The sequence below is a fragment of the Lemur catta genome, chromosome 9 (genome assembly GCF_020740605.2).
Source record: "Lemur catta isolate mLemCat1 chromosome 9, mLemCat1.pri, whole genome shotgun sequence".
NCBI lineage: Eukaryota > Metazoa > Chordata > Mammalia > Primates > Lemuridae > Lemur > Lemur catta.
Window position 1 is genome coordinate 16,847,160 of NC_059136.1, and position 17,121 is coordinate 16,864,280.

Genomic DNA, 17,121 nt, shown 5'->3' on the forward strand with positions numbered 1-17,121 from the left:
TATCACCAAAGTGATTTAATTCACCTTTCAGGTAAACTGTAATTAATAAATAATATGATGAATGAAATATGGTTTGTCCTATGAGATTAATGGAGATATTCCCAAAAGATATTTTATACCTTTGAGCTCTGATATGCTGGTTAACTAACATGTGCAGGTGTTTAAAAGGTGGTAACTCAGATACCCAAATATGAAAGGAAAAATACTAAGAATTTTTAAATGTTTCAAAAGCAACCTTGAGGAAAATTCTTTTTGGATTGTTTTTCTTTGCAATAAAGGGTCTATAATTAGATCTATAAAGATTTTAAAACAATTTATACACTTTCACTGTGTCTATAACTGTATCTGTTGGAATGGAGTCATGTCCTAAAAAAACCATGTTATTTAATAACAAAGGTTAAGTTGTTATATGATTACTCAAGATTATATTTTAATATAGAGAAACACAGAAAACAGGTCTACAATATTTCTTGAAGTAACCTGTACTTTTATTAATTTTTTAGTACTCTTGAAACCTTTTATATTACTAAGAAAATTCAAACCACAATGAGACACTAAAGTTCTGCAGTTTAGGTTAAGCATTCTTATATACAGGCCAGACTACATACACATTAAACTGCAAAAGTACAATGACTGAAGCTTAAGTATATGACTTTAATGAGCCAACAAGAAAAACAGTTCCCACCTCCTGCAATCAGAGATGAAAGGCTTTCAAGGCAGATTACATTCAGGCTGGAGATACAGGCGATATAGTTTGACATTAAGCAACGTAAGTCATAGCAATGAAATGGATTCTAGATCACTGCAGAATTCATTCTCCTGGTTTAAGTAAATTTTTTCACAGAAAAAAATATATTTCAGGCAAATAAAAACAAATTCCAGATTAGCACGGTTCAGTGTTTCATTTCTTTATTTTACCTTCATCAAGGCAAGCAAAGTACAGATGCTGTACATTAAAAACATATAAATACATCACTCACACTACACCAATTCCTACAGGCAAAAGGATTACTAAGCACTGCTCCTTTCTGAAGCACATACTGCAGCTAAATGTACAGAGAGCCATCTGCTGGTCCAACGTAGCCAACTCCAATTAGCAGGACATCTATTAGTGTCCATATTCCCAGGCCACCAAAACTGAAGAGCTTGCCGAGACCTTCTCGCCACTGGCCCAGGTAGAAACGGTCTGCTCCAAACCCACCGAGGGTGATGCTGCAACAGCAAACCAGACCGGATTGTGTAAGACTGTCTCCACCCCAGCTGCAGCCAGTTGTGGTTTAATAACTGCACTAAGTCATATTTGTGAAAGGGTCTCAAATTTATCATAACCCTTATCTGGGACACAATTGACTATTTCACAAATTTACAACACCAAATGATCATGGGCAAGACCGTTTAAATGTCAAAAGCTAACAATTTTTAGTAAAATCTAATGTATTCTGTTTTTAAAAAAAGTAATTGATCTCACTGCTTTTTAATCAAAGCAAAGCAGGAACCCAGTCTAACAGAAAGTACACCACCAAGGAACCAGGAGTTGGAGTCTTTAGGCAGCCTAAACACCATCAGGATGACTTGGATCAGCTGTCTATGTTCTCTATTTTTTTAGTCATTTCTAAAAATTCAGTGTTAGGAATGAGTGACTTTTTAAATTTTTTATTTTTCCAATGATCAGGGTTATACCTGAAGGAATGAGTGACTTTTAAGATTGTTTTAAATTCTAAGATCTAACAATATTGGGACAATATTTATTATGGAAAATTTGAAAACATATATAAAAGTAAAATGTAAAGAGAGTAGTAGCCATGAGCGAGCTCCAATAACCACCACCACACGGCCAGCCCTGTGTTCCGTCTATCACCCCCACCCTCCTCACGGCACAGTACTGGGAAGCAGACTCTGGCCGTCATCTCATTTACAGTGAATATTCTGAGAGAAACGATGTTGAGCTCTGAGAATACTATTCTTAGTTTTTAAAAGTTAGTTGTTAAATGTACCATGGTAACGTAAGATGTTAACAATGTGGGGGAACTGCGTTAGGGGTGTACAGAACTCTCTATTATCTTTGCAACTTTTCTGTAAATCTACAATTATTCCAAGTTTAAAAGTTTATTTCAAAAGAAGCCAGTTATTAGTTTTAATTCAAATCACTGCTCACAAAGACTGTGGCCAGTTACCAAACCTTATTTTTGTTGTATCTCATTTTCTATAATATCCTGGACTCCTCTTTTACTTTCCAGTTATACCTTCCTGCCAGGCAGGTGGTGGGAGGGGTTGCTACTGACAAGTGGTAGGTAAAAGGCCAGGGATGCAGCTAAACACCCTGCTATGCACACAGCAGCCCCAAGACAAAGAATTATTTGGCCCAAATGTCAACAGTGACGATACAGAGATTCTGCCTTATCCACACTGCAGGCCTCAGGCGCTAACTCTAAGACTACAACTGTAGATGGTATAACCTTTTCATCAGTTAATCATTTAACCAGGGTCCTACCTGCCCTTACCTTTGGTAAGAAGAACTGGTATAATTTCTTAAAGAACTGTTGAAAAGTTTAATAAATATAAGCACATTTTAATGTAAGAATTATAGGCCTTAATTATCTCTAGATGGTGAAATTATAGGTGATTTTTAATGTTTTTCTTTGTCATTCGTTTTCCCAGTTTTCAGTATTGAGCATGTATTACTTTTTATAATAAGAAGTTACTTAAAATTAAAAAGATACATCATAAACCTATTTTAAATAGTCCACAGCATTTTACTGACTCATGAAACATACACAATAGGAATCAGGCATCTTGGGAGAAGAGCTAATATGCCTCCCATCAAATTCCACGAAGATACTGGTCTGATCATCTCAACCCCCTGCAGCTATGTTTCCTAGAGTCTATCTAACATATAGGATCCGAGGGAAGCATCAGTTTGGCTGAGCTCAGTGTCTGGAAGATTCCACTGACCCCAAAGAAATCCAAATGGCATTTTTAACTTACTAGTAACAAAACTTACCTTAGAGCCAGAGCAGTAGACCACTTATAGCCTCCAGTCCAATTGCAATATAGCATTTTGGGGAAAGTACGGTTACCTTAAAAGAAGGAGAGGAAAAAAAAAAAAAAAGGAAAACCCTCTACATAGAAACATGGGGTATAAGAAAACTCTCACACAAAGACTTAATTGTAACTAATGGCTTCACAATTTAACATCTAAAAAGTCAACTCTCTTTACAGTAATAGATGTTTACTACAGTGAATAGTGCAAAGAAAAGTCCTTACCACCTACAAGCATGGATTTAATATTTAAATCAGTTAAGTTATGGTTCCAACTTCAAGAACATGAAATGTTCTACCAGATATCAAGACTTTTGGTGAAGTTAAGAGTAAGTAAGACAGTGTGGTTCTGAGACAGACAAATCGTCCAGTAGGAAAAGAAGAGAGAACCAAGGACCAGAATTTTAGGCCTCTAATTACCCCTAGATGGTGAAATTATAAGTGATTTAAACTGTTTTATAAAACACATATAAAATATATATACACATATAAAACTTCATGTAGGACAGAAGTCTCACACAGATCAGCAGGAAGAGTTTAGACAACTAGCTCTCTAGGTGGTGAAAAAAGTAAAGTTGAATCTATCTCACAAACCTACCAAAACCTAAATTAAGAAAGGTCAAATTTACAACATTTTATTTTTTTCATTTCATCATTTCATTTCATTTCATTTCATTTCTCATTTCATTTCTCATTTCATTTCTCATTTCATTTCATTTCATTTCATTTCATTTCATTTCATTTCATTTCATTTCATTTCATTTCATTTCATTTCATTTCATTTCATTTCATTTCATTTCATTTCATTTCATTTCATTTCATTTCATTTCATTTCATTTCATTTCATTTCATTTCATTTCATTTCATTTCATTTCATTTCATTTCATTTCATTTCATTTCATTTCATTTCATGAGACAGAGTCTCGCTCTGTTGCCTGGGCTAGAGTGAGTGCCGTGGTGTCAGCCTAGCTCACAGCAACCTCAAACTCCTGGGCTTAAGCAATCCTACTGCTTCAGCCTTCCGAGTAGCTGGGACTACAGGCATGCGCCGCCATGCCCGGCTAATTTTTTCTATATATATTTTTAGTTGGCCAGATAATTTCTTTCTATTTTTAGTAAAGACAGGGTCTCACTCTTGCTCAGGCTGGTCTCGAACTCCTGACCTCGAGCAATCCACCCGCCTCGGCCTCCCAGAGTGCTAGGATTACAGGCGTGAGCCACCGCGCCCGGCCAAATTTACAACTTTTAAAAGAAAATGTAAGAAATTATCATTATAAACCTGGGGTAGAAAAAGATTTCTTAAAACAACAAAAAAGGTCTAAATATGAAATAAACTAATTACATTTTTAAAGTTTTGTTCATCAAAACAAACTATAAATAAAGTAAAAAAAAAAAAGTCAAAATCTGGGAGAAGGCTTTAGGGACACCTGAGGTATCCAAAATATAAAAGAATCCTAGAAATCTTTAAGGAAAAAACAAAACTTAAGGATAACAAGTATTAGAGAGCATTTGGATCACCAAGAACAGTTATATACCAGTGGTGGGAATGTAAGTTAATGTAACTATTTTGGAAAATAACACACGCTGGAGAGTATATGCTAGATAAACGCTTGCAAATGTGCAACCAGAAGATATTAATATGCACAGAAAACACAGTTGCAATAGCAAAAAATGGCAAATAATCCAAATACACTGGAGAATGGATAAACTGTGATACAATCTTACGATCGATTATTATATAGAGGTAAGAAAAATAAATGAGAAGTCACATGGATTAATCTTATAGCCATGATTATGAGAAGAAACAAGAAAGTCCTAAAGACCATAGGGTCTCAATGCTATCATTTGATACAGTTCTAAAATGTGCACTATTGAATAATATATCATACTATATTTTATTACATACACATGATAGAACTATAAAAAATTTTAAAAAGTAAAATGATAAAAAAATTCAGAAGGGTGGTAACCTCTGAAAAGAAGGCAGAACAACTGGATGAAAGCAAAGCACTTGGGCGGTTGCAATGGCACTGGTGCTGTTCTAGTTGTTAATTTCGGCTAATCTGGGTGAAATTAAATTACTGTCTATTATGTTTTATATTTTACATATTGTTTTATCAAATATTACATTTTAAAAGATAATAGAATTGCGCATTGTACGGATGCTTTTTTTAGTTTATTTAATTTATTAATGAGGCTTGGCACACATAAAAAGCTGCTGATGTTTCTGATTAAATAATTTAATTTAACTCTCAAATTTTTGGTTAAAGTCCCCTACATAAACTTAGAGGAAAATATTTGGCTCACAATTTTCCTTGAACTCTGACTTACCCAAGCAATGGATGTGGTCCCGCACTGTGCAGTTGGCAGGGTAACGCTGCCGAGGACAGGACACTGTCATGCAACTGGTGGAATTGGAACACTCATAATCTGTTTCGGGAAGCTGCCAGCAAAATCTGCAAGTCATGTTAATGATGAAGTTCCTTTGGGATTTGAAGTCTTGATCCTATGTATCAAAGGACACAGAACTAATCAGTCACAATATGGTAGTTTGTTAACATGTCAATAAGTCTATACATTCTAAAATTTCTAAAATACTTGTACTTAGGAACTAGAGTAAGTGGCAGAAAAATAGGTATCAAAACAGTATGTATTCAAAACTAATGTATGTGGTATGACACTCCATAATCATAAAACTATACACCTAAATATGTATACCTAAGGAAAAAAACTAGATAAATTCACATCAAAATAGCAAAGGTTATTTCAGCGTAATAACGCTTATTTCATCACTTTTACTTAGCTAAATTTTTCATAATGAGCATGTACAGTTTTGTAATACAGAGCAAAAGGAAAATTATAGAGTGTCAGTCACAGACAGCTGGAAGGAACAGATGAGTACATTTGCTGAAGGTCACTGAGCTGCAAGTTAGGAACAAAATCCAGGTTCCTCAGCCCTAGCCTGATGCTCATCTATGTAAAAAGACGTTGCCAGCCCCTCTGTACCATCCCCTCTGTACGCTAGTTGTCACTGCTAAGAACGCAAAACCATCTGAACAAATTGTACCTGCTTTAGATACACTAGCAGATAGAGATCTTTTCCAAGTCCTACAAGGCAACATTTCTGTCACCTGCATTTTCAGGTGACATTAACTGGTTTGACAGCTATCATTATAATTGGAACAGTAGCCATCTGATATGAAGGGGACTATAGGATTTTTATTTCTTACATACTCAACAAGGCAGTCATAAAAGAATATAAAAATTCCTAATGGTTAAGTCTAAACTGCACTTTTAACTCGAAGTTTACAATGAATTTATTTAGAGTAAGTAAGCTGCAGTACTCACAACACAGGTAACAGATGGTTTCACTGTACAGTCAAAAGTGACAGGCTTCCCATAGACACAGGAGAAATTTGTTGCACACTCTACACAGTCCGCAGGAAGTCTGGTACACAAACCATTGCTTGGACACTTCATCACATAAGGTGGGATTTCGGTACTTTCTGTGAGAGGTAAGAGAGATAGTTATTCCCTCATAATACTGATCAGAATAACAGGAAAACAATTTTCTAAGGTGAAGAGACATGATCATGAGCAACGAGATGCTGCATTGGAACAGGAAAAGCACAGAAGTGGAGTCAGAGACACTTGCAATTAAAGCAGGGTTCTGCTGCAGCCAGCTGTGTGCCCTGGTGAGCACCACAATCATAAAAAGTTTTTCCTTCCTGCTTCCCAAGTGGCCATGAAAGCTAAAGGTGCCCATGTACAAATTATGTACAGAAAATGCAGTGTACAAATTAGGGGCTCAAAAATCTACATTTTATAAGATGAAAAACTAAAGCTTCAGAGATGGTAGGATTTGTGCAAAATCACAGAGGAAGACTGTGGTAAAACTGGAACTAGACCCTAATCTCTCCATTTCCAATCCAGTTCTTTTCATCTGAATTCAGTGGTTTAGAAATGAGGCCCTTGACACTCTCAGGGCACCAACTCTATAAAATGTTCTGTCATTACTCCACATTGGTAAATCATAATTTGCTAATAGAATACTTACAGTTTTATACTACCAAAAATCAAAATAATTCCATTTTAATAACGTGTTCAGCAAGTTGCAACTTTTTTCCAGCCAACTTTGTTGGTGTACAATATATTTTTATCATTTAAGAGAGGATCAAAACTGCAAGTATTCTTGAAAATGAAGAGGGTCTTTCAAAAACCTGCAAAAGAGCCAAGAACTCTTGTACATTCTTTAAAAAAAAAACTTTATTTAAAATTCAAGTACACTGCTGACTTTGACTTTTAAACAGCCAAATAAAAATCCGTTAAACCACCTCAGCCAGTTTCAATTTCTTGAAGTAATGGAACTCTACAGGAATAAAATAATGGAGCCAAAGGTTCCATTTGGCAAAACACACTAATATTTAAAACTGGTCTTACTTAAGTTATTGTATCAAGTGGACAACTCTACAAAATACCCCTTTCTTTCCTATTGTTCCTATATAACTACCTGGCTGGAGGCGGGACACTTAGAATCACATAGCAGAAATGATTTAGGGCCCTCCACCGCTCTAAAGATGAGGACCCAGGCCCACAGGGGATGAATAATTTGCTCAACCTGGCGATGAGCAGCACAACCAGACAGATCTAGACTCCAAGTTTCCATCAGTCCCTCTGTGATCCTTTTCACACAGCCTAGGGAGAGCCTCTAATATCCAACATCAGGAACAAGGTTCTAGAAGTAGAAGAAATTTTCTGAAGGGAAAAAAGCATTCATTGAAAGTTACTTTGGTGGATGAAGTGCAAAAATGATAGAAATGAAGGACGTGAGACTGGAAAAAGAGAGGAATCAGGAACATAAAAAGGCATCCAAATACCAAGAATGCCTACTGAGAATGGTTGTGTATCTGCCCTTAATTCACATAATCTAAAATACAATAAATAAAATATTCGAAAATGGAAAAGTGACTTCGTATACTGCAAGAAATTTCGTCAAAACAGAGAGAAACTTCTAGATACAAATGCACACGTTTACTAGCATAGAAGATGCCTAGTATCTGCTGCTCTGGGAACTACTGTGAATGTAGATAATGGGCCCGGGTCCTTTATTGACCAAGTCAGCGGCTGCGAACGCTCTAAATTCAAGCAACCTACAATTAGAGAAACACGTTATCCCGGGATATGAAAAACTTCTTTTTTATGGTTAACGCGCAGGGTCGACACCAGGCCAATAAATGCTCATGAAAACCTCACGACTTGACTGCCAGAAACAGAAAACCAAAGGAAGAAACACTGACGGGGTCGAAAACAATTCAGGTCCTTGGGCAATCAGGAAACGAAGGGTCGCATCGGGCTCCAGTTCCGTTCCCCCGGCAGCGCCCCGAGCGCTCCACCTCTGCTCTAGGGCCCCTAAAGCTGGGCTCGGCGGCTCGGCGTTGCTGAGCTGAGGGGCTGCCTCGGGATGCACCGACTCGTCGCCCAGAGCCCGCCACTCAGCTTCCTCCCCGCAACAGCTTCCGCCGTCTGCCTGCAGCAACTGGGACCCTCCTGCCACTCAGCCCGACCGACGAGGATCCCGGCCTTTAACTCACCATCGCCCAGCAGAATGCAGAACTGCCAGAAGAAGAACAGCACGCGGTAGAGATAGTGGAGGCCCCACAGTCGGCTCTCTACAGCCGCCATCTTGCCGGCCCGTGCACTTCCGGGCCAAGGGGCGAGCTTCGCGGGGGCGGGGCGCCGGCGGCGGATCCGGTCCCGTCTGAGGAGCCCGGCGCGCAGGCGCACTGGGGCTCTGGCGGTCGTGTCTGTGCGTTTCAGGGACCACTGCTCCGTCCCGGAGGATGTCCTGGAGGGGAATGAGACCTGTGAGGTTGCTCAGCCCCCAAGTGCCACTTACGCCCTTTGACGAGGCGCTCACTTCTCTTTCTACCGCTGGAGACCCGGAAAGAGTCACCTGAGCACCGAAATTCACGCCTGAAGCCACTGAATGCAGAGGCAGGCAAATTTAGGAAGCTGGCCACCATTTTTATGTCTGCATATATATGTTTAGGGATAAAAATTGCTACTCTGTGCTAGGTACTGTGTAAAAGTTCTGATGACATCATCACGTTTCATTTCATACTTTAAAGGCATTTATTTACAGATGAGGAACATGTGGCCCCAGGGTGTGACCCACAGCCAGAGGGACCCACTCTCCCTGGATCCAGGGCTGGCGGCCTGCCTTGGGTTTCACCCTGGTCAACTCCTGATACATACCTGGTGCCTCCAGAAAGTTTACCGAAGACGGGGAGAAGCAGGGCAGGCCCCGAGACACTGGGACAACAGCCAGGTGCTGGGATATGGCAGAAGGGTCGGAAGCACAGCCCCTCCCTGGAGAGAGTCAGCCTTGGGGAGGGGAGCCGCACTGCAGGCCTGCAGCTCATGGCGACCTGCACTTGTTTCCATCACAGCATTCTTTGTACTGTGCTGTTGACATACTGCTCTTTTCCCACCCACCTGCTGCAAGATCATTCATTCTGAGATTTCCTGACTACCTACTTCCTCACCTGCACGTTTGATGAATGAAAAAAAAATACATGTATGGTGCCTGGCACACAATAAGCCCTCAATAAATGTTAGCTTTAAAAATTATATCACATATTCTGAAACTTATACTACTACACAGTTCTGGAATATAACAGTTTTGTTTACCAACTGTTTAATGTTCACATTCCTCAGGAAGCTAAATGATCATCAGTATGTTGAAAGGAGAGATCATTTCTTACATTTATTTTGAATTCCACAGCACCTAGCCAAATAAACTCAATAAATACTTCTTGATTGGTAGCTAAATTTTCTACTGGCATAAAGCCATTTTAATTCAGTTCTGAGCAAGTAAGGTATTCCTCCCAGTTAAAATCTGAAATCTATTTGAGTCTATAAATCAGTGGAATGTCATCCCATCAAAAAAGTAACTTAACTCTAAGTGAGCAGCCTTACTGTGATAGAAGTCCATAGCTGAAACACTGGAAACACTGTGTGACACAGTTTATTTTTTCTAAAGATGAACAAGGCTCAGTTATGAATTAGAGCATTCAAAGGACAACTCAACACACAGTGCAAACAACAGATTCCACAACACCGAGTTTCTGTGATCTGCAGAGTCTTTTGTCAGTAATCCAATACTTAGTGCTAGTTGCTGCTTTTGTGGTTGTTTAGTTAAAACAAAATTAAGTAATGATTGCAATTTTGAAGATAAAGTTTCAGTGTGAACTTTAGTAGAACAGTCATAAAAATACCTGAGACATGATCTTACAAGATTTTTCCCCATGTTCAAAAAAACCTTGCAGACTTTTATTTGAAGCCCACCTTCTGAAAATCACAAATCTTATAACATTTCACAATCCTCATTTCCTAGTGGTTCCCTCTTTCAGTGAATAATGTTTCCCCATTTAAGTCTCTTAAGGCATTGATTGCTTGACAATTTCCCACGCTTGCCCTCTTATTGTCCCCAGAGTACAACAGTGAATTAAACGTTGTACACATCAGCTGCTGATTTATTGTCTCCTTTCTCAACTTAGCCCATGAGTGGACTCATCAGGAGGTCTACAGTTCGTAAAAGTACTAATATGTTAACTGGATAAGAAAAATACATTTTTAAGGGTCAAAACAAAGTTACATAGAAGTATAAGGAGAGGACTTCAGAAGTCTTCCTCAGCATTTAGTGTACGTGATTTCTTGAGATTCTTCAATTTATCAATGGCAGAAGTTACTGAAATCTCTCCATGAATTTTGTTGTCTCTTGTTCGAACGTTTACAGCATCATTTATCTTTTCCTTTTCTCCAACCACTGTAGAAAAGGGAAATAAACATTGTAAATCAATAATTTACTAAACATTCAAAAGTCACATGACACGTGTGTCTTACTGAGTTTTTCTTCAATATTAATCATGAAATGTCAATCTAATGACCATTAGGTTCATCCTCTAATAGTTAAGACCCTTCCAATAAATACTGTCTTTGTCTAAGCTAATTTGAGATTTCTGTCACCACAAGAAGCCTAATTGAAACAGCACAATACCTACTACAGAGTCAAACATTATCAATAAAAAACTGTCAGTGGGTCAACTCTGTGCACATTTATTTTGCCTGTTACAGACTCTTTCAGCTTACAGGAGATAGCAATACCCATGCCTGGATCATTTCAAAGTCAGTGTCTCTTGATTTTGGAATCATTTTTAAAGTCAACATTTTAGATTCTGTATGTAATTACTCATCTGCCTCAAGGACATTTTATTTCTCACCTAAATCGTTTTCTTTTGATCATTTTAAATTTTGAATCTTTTCTATCCATTAATTTAATCCCAAAGATTCCTAACAAACCAGAAGAGCATGGGAAAATATTTTAGTTCTGTCAGGCTGACACATAAGGAGTATAATTCCACTAATGGGATGGGATCATTTTCACATTTTTTTTATCGTTGGTTTGCAGTATTAACTATTGCTAGTAATACTATACCACAAAATTCATGTGAAACTTTGTAACTCTTAATAACAAAGAGTACTAGGAACAGCTAACCCAGGAACACCATCGACTCCTCTTTGTGTATAAGTATTAAATAGTCAAATCGTGATAATCAAGTAGTTGTACCATATTCCTTATTTTGTTTTTTTGGAATTAAAGTGAAAAAACCAAGCATTTGGAAGATTATATACAAACTTAAATTACCCAAAATAAAATTATACTGAGCCAGCTGTGCATTTCGTATTTTCTTATTCAGTGTACAACTATGATCTAAATCAACATCAGCCATGAATCCTTCTTCAAAAAATTCACTGGATACCTAGAAAAAAATGAAACATGCTGATTATTACATTATTTATGGTAGCCAGCCTCCAAGATGACCCGGGATGTTCCCCACCTCTTGGCATTCACACCATTGTGTAGTTCCTGCCATGCTGTACCACAGTCTGTGTGACTGCAGAGAAGGCAGAAGTGACACATATGACTTCTGAGACTAGTGCTTATAAAAGACTGCAGCTCCTATGTCTCTTAGATCGCTCGCTCTGGGGGTAACTGGCTGCCATGCTGTGAGGACATTTAGGCAACCTATGAGGAAGCCCACTTGGTGAGGAGCCAAAGTCTCCACGACTACGTCAGTGAGCCCCCAGCACTGGAGCCCCTGCCCACGGCCTGACTGCAGCCTCCTGGGACTCTGCGGCAGAGTCAGCCAGCTGAGCTGCACCCACATCCCTGACTTGCAGAAACTGAGAGACAATAAATGTTTGTTGTTTCAAGCTGCTAAGTTATGGGGTAATTTGTGATGTAGCAACGGATGATAAAGTATTCTTCCCTAATAGAGCCATGTGGGGAAGAATAATTTAATTATGAGATGTTTTAAAATACCAATTTCTCAAAAACATTAAGAAATAAAATAACATGTTCATACAAAATCCTGTCCATCAATGTTCTGGTACAGCTACATAGACACAACTCATGTGTTACTCCCAATTACTGAAAACACGGTTGGTTAAGTTAATGTGTCAGTTACACAATATTTTAAAGCATGAATGACATTCCATGTCAATGCCCTACACAGAATAGAGCACTACTATTATGAACTTTAAACGTCTCCAGTTGTACCTGAAGTGCATATTCGTCACAAGTTGGCCCCACAGGGATGACCATTACCTGGCGAGGAGACAGCCAGAAAGGCCTGAAAAATATATAAAATACATATCTTCAGAGTCTAATAGTGACCACTTATTATGTGATTTAAAAATAACCAAAGATTTTTTAAAGACTTTGTGAGAGAGCAGTTTCAATAGAGTGGTATGGAAGAAAACCAAACTATATTAAGAGTTTGAAGGCAGTAGAGTAGACAGAAGGGGGAATTTGGAATTTCGATGGGAAAAGGGTATGGATAATGGACTGGCAGGCAGCCAAATGTGCTAAACATGCACTTACCATATGACCCAGCAATTGCACTTCTGGGCATTTATCCCAAAGAAATAAAAATGTATGTTCACACCAAATCCCGTTCATAGCAGTTTTATAATAGCCCCAAATTGGAAACACCCAAAATATCCTTCAGCGGGTGAACAGTCACACCATGGTGCATCCACACCCTGGGGCGCGATCAGCAAAAGGAAGGAACCAACTATTGATACTTGAAACAACATGGTTGGCTCACAAGGAAGTTCTGCTGAGTGGGAAAAAAAAGCCTATCTCAAAAGGTTGTATACAGTATGATTCCATTTATGTGACATCTTTGAAATGACAAAATGATGGAGATAAGAGAACACATTTGTAGTTCCTGGATGAGTGGCCAGGAGTGGGACATGGCAACTGTGGCAATGAAAGGGCAGCCTGAGGGAGCCTACAAGTGATGGGAGTGTCTTGCACCCTGACTGCTGGTGGTTACACATCTATACATGTGACACAATTTTGTAGAACTAAGTACACACATGCACACACACAGACAAGAGCACATATGAAACTGGTGAAATCTGAACAAGTCTGGTGTGTCGTATCAATGTTTACTTCTTGGTCATGATAATGTATATAGATGGTACTAGTGGGGAAAACTGGGTAAAAGGTATGCTGGAACTCTGCATAATTTCTTACAACTGCATGTGAACCTATAATTATCTCAAACTATAATTTTTTTTCAAAAAGGTAGAGGGTGGGGATAAGCAATGTTTGATGTGGGACATGTTTGCCTTTTCCCTTGTCATAATAAGCATTTAGTTTGAAGGTGGAAGGAAATGCAACGGGCACTTTATTTATTCTTAAATTTAAAAAATATAAAATAATACATGATAAAAGTAACAATATTTCACTTGAGTCCGAGAGTTTGAGATTACAGTGAGCTATGATCACTCTAGTGCACTCCAGCCTGGGAGACAGAGTAAGACCCTATCTCAAAAAAAAAATAATAATACATATGATAAAACACAGAAATATAGTATATATAATGAAAAGTAAATGTTTCCTTTTGAGCTCTGTCCTCACCCCATCCCCAGTCCTACTCCCACAAGGGAGCCACATTTTAACCATTTCTGCTTTTGGCTCTTGGGAAGATTTCCCCCACAGGCTGGGCAGGTGTCTGAAGTCTGGATGTGTGAAGAGCAGGGAGCATGACTGAAGCCCTGCAATGATGGACGGCACCCTCAGTGCACTGGCACCATCTCCTGTCTCCCTTCCATCTCCTGATTCCACTAGTTCTTTAGTTTTTTACCACTTTCAGTGCTACTGTTCTAGTGCAAGACACCACCATCTCTTACCTATGCTGCACTATTTAAAATAGAGCCAGTTGGAAAGAAATGTGAACACATTAACTCATACTTAGGTGGCATACATATTCATGCCTATACTTCTGACTTATCTGTAACTTCAATAGCTTAGAAATTCCATGGCAATTAAGTGTATTTCTCTATGATTACAAATAAAATATCAGGGATATACACAGATTCTTTAGCTACTGAGGACCTTTGGAAGACCCTCTGTTTGGGAAATTTCCCAACTTATGTTTCCTGCTAGGAAATTTGCTTCCCCATGCTCTCCAGACATGAATGCTTGCATGTGATCTAGGTTCTGCCGAACGGATACAGAAACACGACACGTTGACTTAAGGCACAGTGACACACAGAAGGAGGCACCATGTGGAATCCATTCTGGCAAGGAAGGGTGATGCAGAAACATGGAGCTTTTAAAGGAACCTGTCACAGTGACCCTAGCAGTAGCATCCAGTGCCTAGTGTCCACAGGGGTACCCCAGGGACTGTGCCCAGCAACAGTAGTAGCAATGGGGAAGTAGATTCTGAAGACAGAAAACTGCATGAGCAAATACTCACTCAATTTCTTAAAAATGGAAAGGGAGGCAAAAACTGCATAAGTGGTTGCTGGTTTGCAGCATTTCCACACGCTGTAGGATGTGCCATCGCAAGCTGACCACCTGTCAGCTGGTGCTGTAACTGCTAGTAGGGCCAGTTGCTTCTGAGTACATGGGGATAGTAGTGAATCCCACAGTATCAGCTCGGTGCCTTACTTCTTCACTATAAAATTACTTTCAAAGTCAGAAGCATCACTGTTTCTGACAGCAAATAAGGCTCATTAAGTACATACACGGTGCTGCAGGCAGAAACATGGCAGAAAGGGAGGAAAGCAAAATCCAGAGTGGATATCTTTTCTAGTGAGGACAAATCATTGTCCTCGAGTGATGAACGGGAATGAATGTAATCAACATGCCACAAAAGAGCTGGCTGTTCCCCTGGGTTATGGTACCATACTGGGGATCAGGATTAATCACTACTCATGGCAAACTGAGTCCTCAGAAGAGTTGTGGCCAGACGGAACTTAGTAAGGGAAGGTCCATGTTGTTGAGCCCACACATATCCCCTAAGGGCCACTCTGTTCATGAACCACTGAGCAATCACTAGGGGAAAAAAAGCCGGTTATAACAGAATGGGTCCTCTTGTATGTGAATACCGAAAAATTTCTCAACAGTGAGGACCTTTTGGTGGTAATACCGCCTTCATGGCCCATTCTGAGCAATCTTCCACACTCCTCTTCCTTAAATCTATGTCATTTATTTCTCTATCTAATTACTTCTAAATCTCTGACCTGTAGCCAAAGCAGTAACCAGATCTCATGAATCAGTGTAACTCCATACCTCTGCCCATTTTCCTTCCAGGTAAAGAGGACTACAAGATGTACCACTCAAAATTCTGCACTCCAGGACATCTCCCTTCCCCACTGTCAGCCCTCAAGGGCTGTGGTACTGTGGCTGTCCCCTCTAGGTTGTGCAGCATGCTGTTCAGTCCATTTATGGATCAAGTTTACATGTTTTCCTCCTCAATGGCCATAGGGCAAACGACAGGGGTTGAAGGAGGGATGGCTGTAGGGCAAGGAGTGGTACCCGGAGTGTGAGCTATATGTTTCTCAGACAGCAACTAGATCTTTGAAGGGCTTGCAATAGGTGAAAAGATAACTAATTCCACTGAGTTCCCAAAAAGGTAAATGGTATAGTTTTATGCTATTCTGCCTTTGTTTTCTTTCTTTTTGTTTCCTGATCTGGCCAATGGAACAAGAATTCTTTATTTGCTGTTTGGATTCTTGCTAACTATAAGGCAGGAACTGCCACTTTTTTCCTACTAAATTTATCTTGTCAGACGTGATTTTTAAGAATAATAGCCATGTAGCTTTTCTTTTCCACATTACTTACCATTTTCCCCCGTAGTTTTCTGAAAGAATGGCTATCATTCTTTCCACGGACCCCAAGATGGCTCGATGAATGATTACAGGTCTCTTCTTATCATCCCCATCCTTACTAAAAAATGAAAATTAGACTTTTAAGTATTTTCCTAAGATTCAGTAATAACTATCTTCTTATATTTAATGTTGACTATAGATTTAGGTTAGTGGTTTTGGATATCTCTCCATTAACCTTATTCATTTTGTGTCTTGTTTTCTCAAAAGACTGCTTTGCTTGCTAATCTTTTTCCTTTATTTTAAGATTTTTATTAGAGAACATTGAAAGCACATACACAAGTAGAGAGAATAGAATAATGAACTCCCACGTACCCTGTCTCAGCATCACATGTCAACGCACAGCCACTGGTGTTTGACCCAGTGCCCTCCATTCCTGTCACCACCCACCTCTCCCACTGTGAACCTCATTTTTCAAAATGTTCCTGATATTTGTTCTAGAAGTCCACTGGTCAAATTCCCTGAAGCCCTCATGACATGAACTTTATCTTTAATGATTCCCTCCTGTCCTTAGGAAAAAAATGGAAAAAGCAAATTATGACTGTTAACTGTAATGAAGGAAGCCACCCCTAGATCCCTGCACGCATTTCTCAGAAAAATTTCACATTATCACAACAAATGTAGTATGTGGCACAAAGTTCTTATGAGAAATTTTTATCTCAAAAATTGTACCAGTTAGTTATTACTAAAACACACACACACACAAAACAGACAAAGAAAAAGAGAGATCAATTCATTAAACCTCCTTCAAATGAGGCATAATTGGATAGCATCACTGCCAATCATTTCTGCTAAGAGCCATTATAGACTAACTACAGGCAAAACCCTCTGTCT

The 17,121-nt window shown here is 39.0% G+C and overlaps 2 protein-coding genes across 3 annotated transcripts in view; both read right to left on the reverse strand.

The window, feature by feature from the left end:
* Positions 1–888: 888 nt before the first annotated feature.
* On the reverse strand, positions 889–8,741 carry TM2D3 (TM2 domain containing 3). The gene is made up of 5 exons (XM_045560883.1): positions 8,631–8,741; positions 6,388–6,545; positions 5,371–5,545; positions 3,002–3,077; positions 889–1,212 (listed from the first exon to the last, which is right to left on the reverse strand). The coding sequence occupies exons 1-5, from the start codon at positions 8,719–8,721 to the stop codon at positions 1,047–1,049; spliced, it is 666 nt and encodes a 221-aa protein (XP_045416839.1). The 5' UTR covers positions 8,722–8,741; the 3' UTR covers positions 889–1,046.
* Positions 8,742–10,048: 1,307 nt separating this feature from the next.
* The window catches only part of TARS3 (threonyl-tRNA synthetase 3), a 52,538-nt gene continuing 45,465 nt past the window's right edge, over positions 10,049–17,121 (reverse strand). The window contains exons 16-19 of one of the 2 annotated variants that reach the window (XM_045561017.1): positions 16,244–16,348; positions 12,710–12,734; positions 11,747–11,861; positions 10,049–10,867 (exon numbers count right to left, since the gene is read on the reverse strand). In XM_045561017.1, coding sequence (XP_045416973.1) covers positions 10,719–10,867; positions 11,747–11,861; positions 12,710–12,734; positions 16,244–16,348 — 394 coding nt within the window. In that variant the 3' untranslated portion in view covers positions 10,049–10,718. Of the gene's footprint in view, positions 10,868–11,746; positions 11,862–12,661; positions 12,735–16,243; positions 16,349–17,121 lie in introns of both variants that reach the window. The other variant, XM_045561016.1, reaches the window with a different exon arrangement.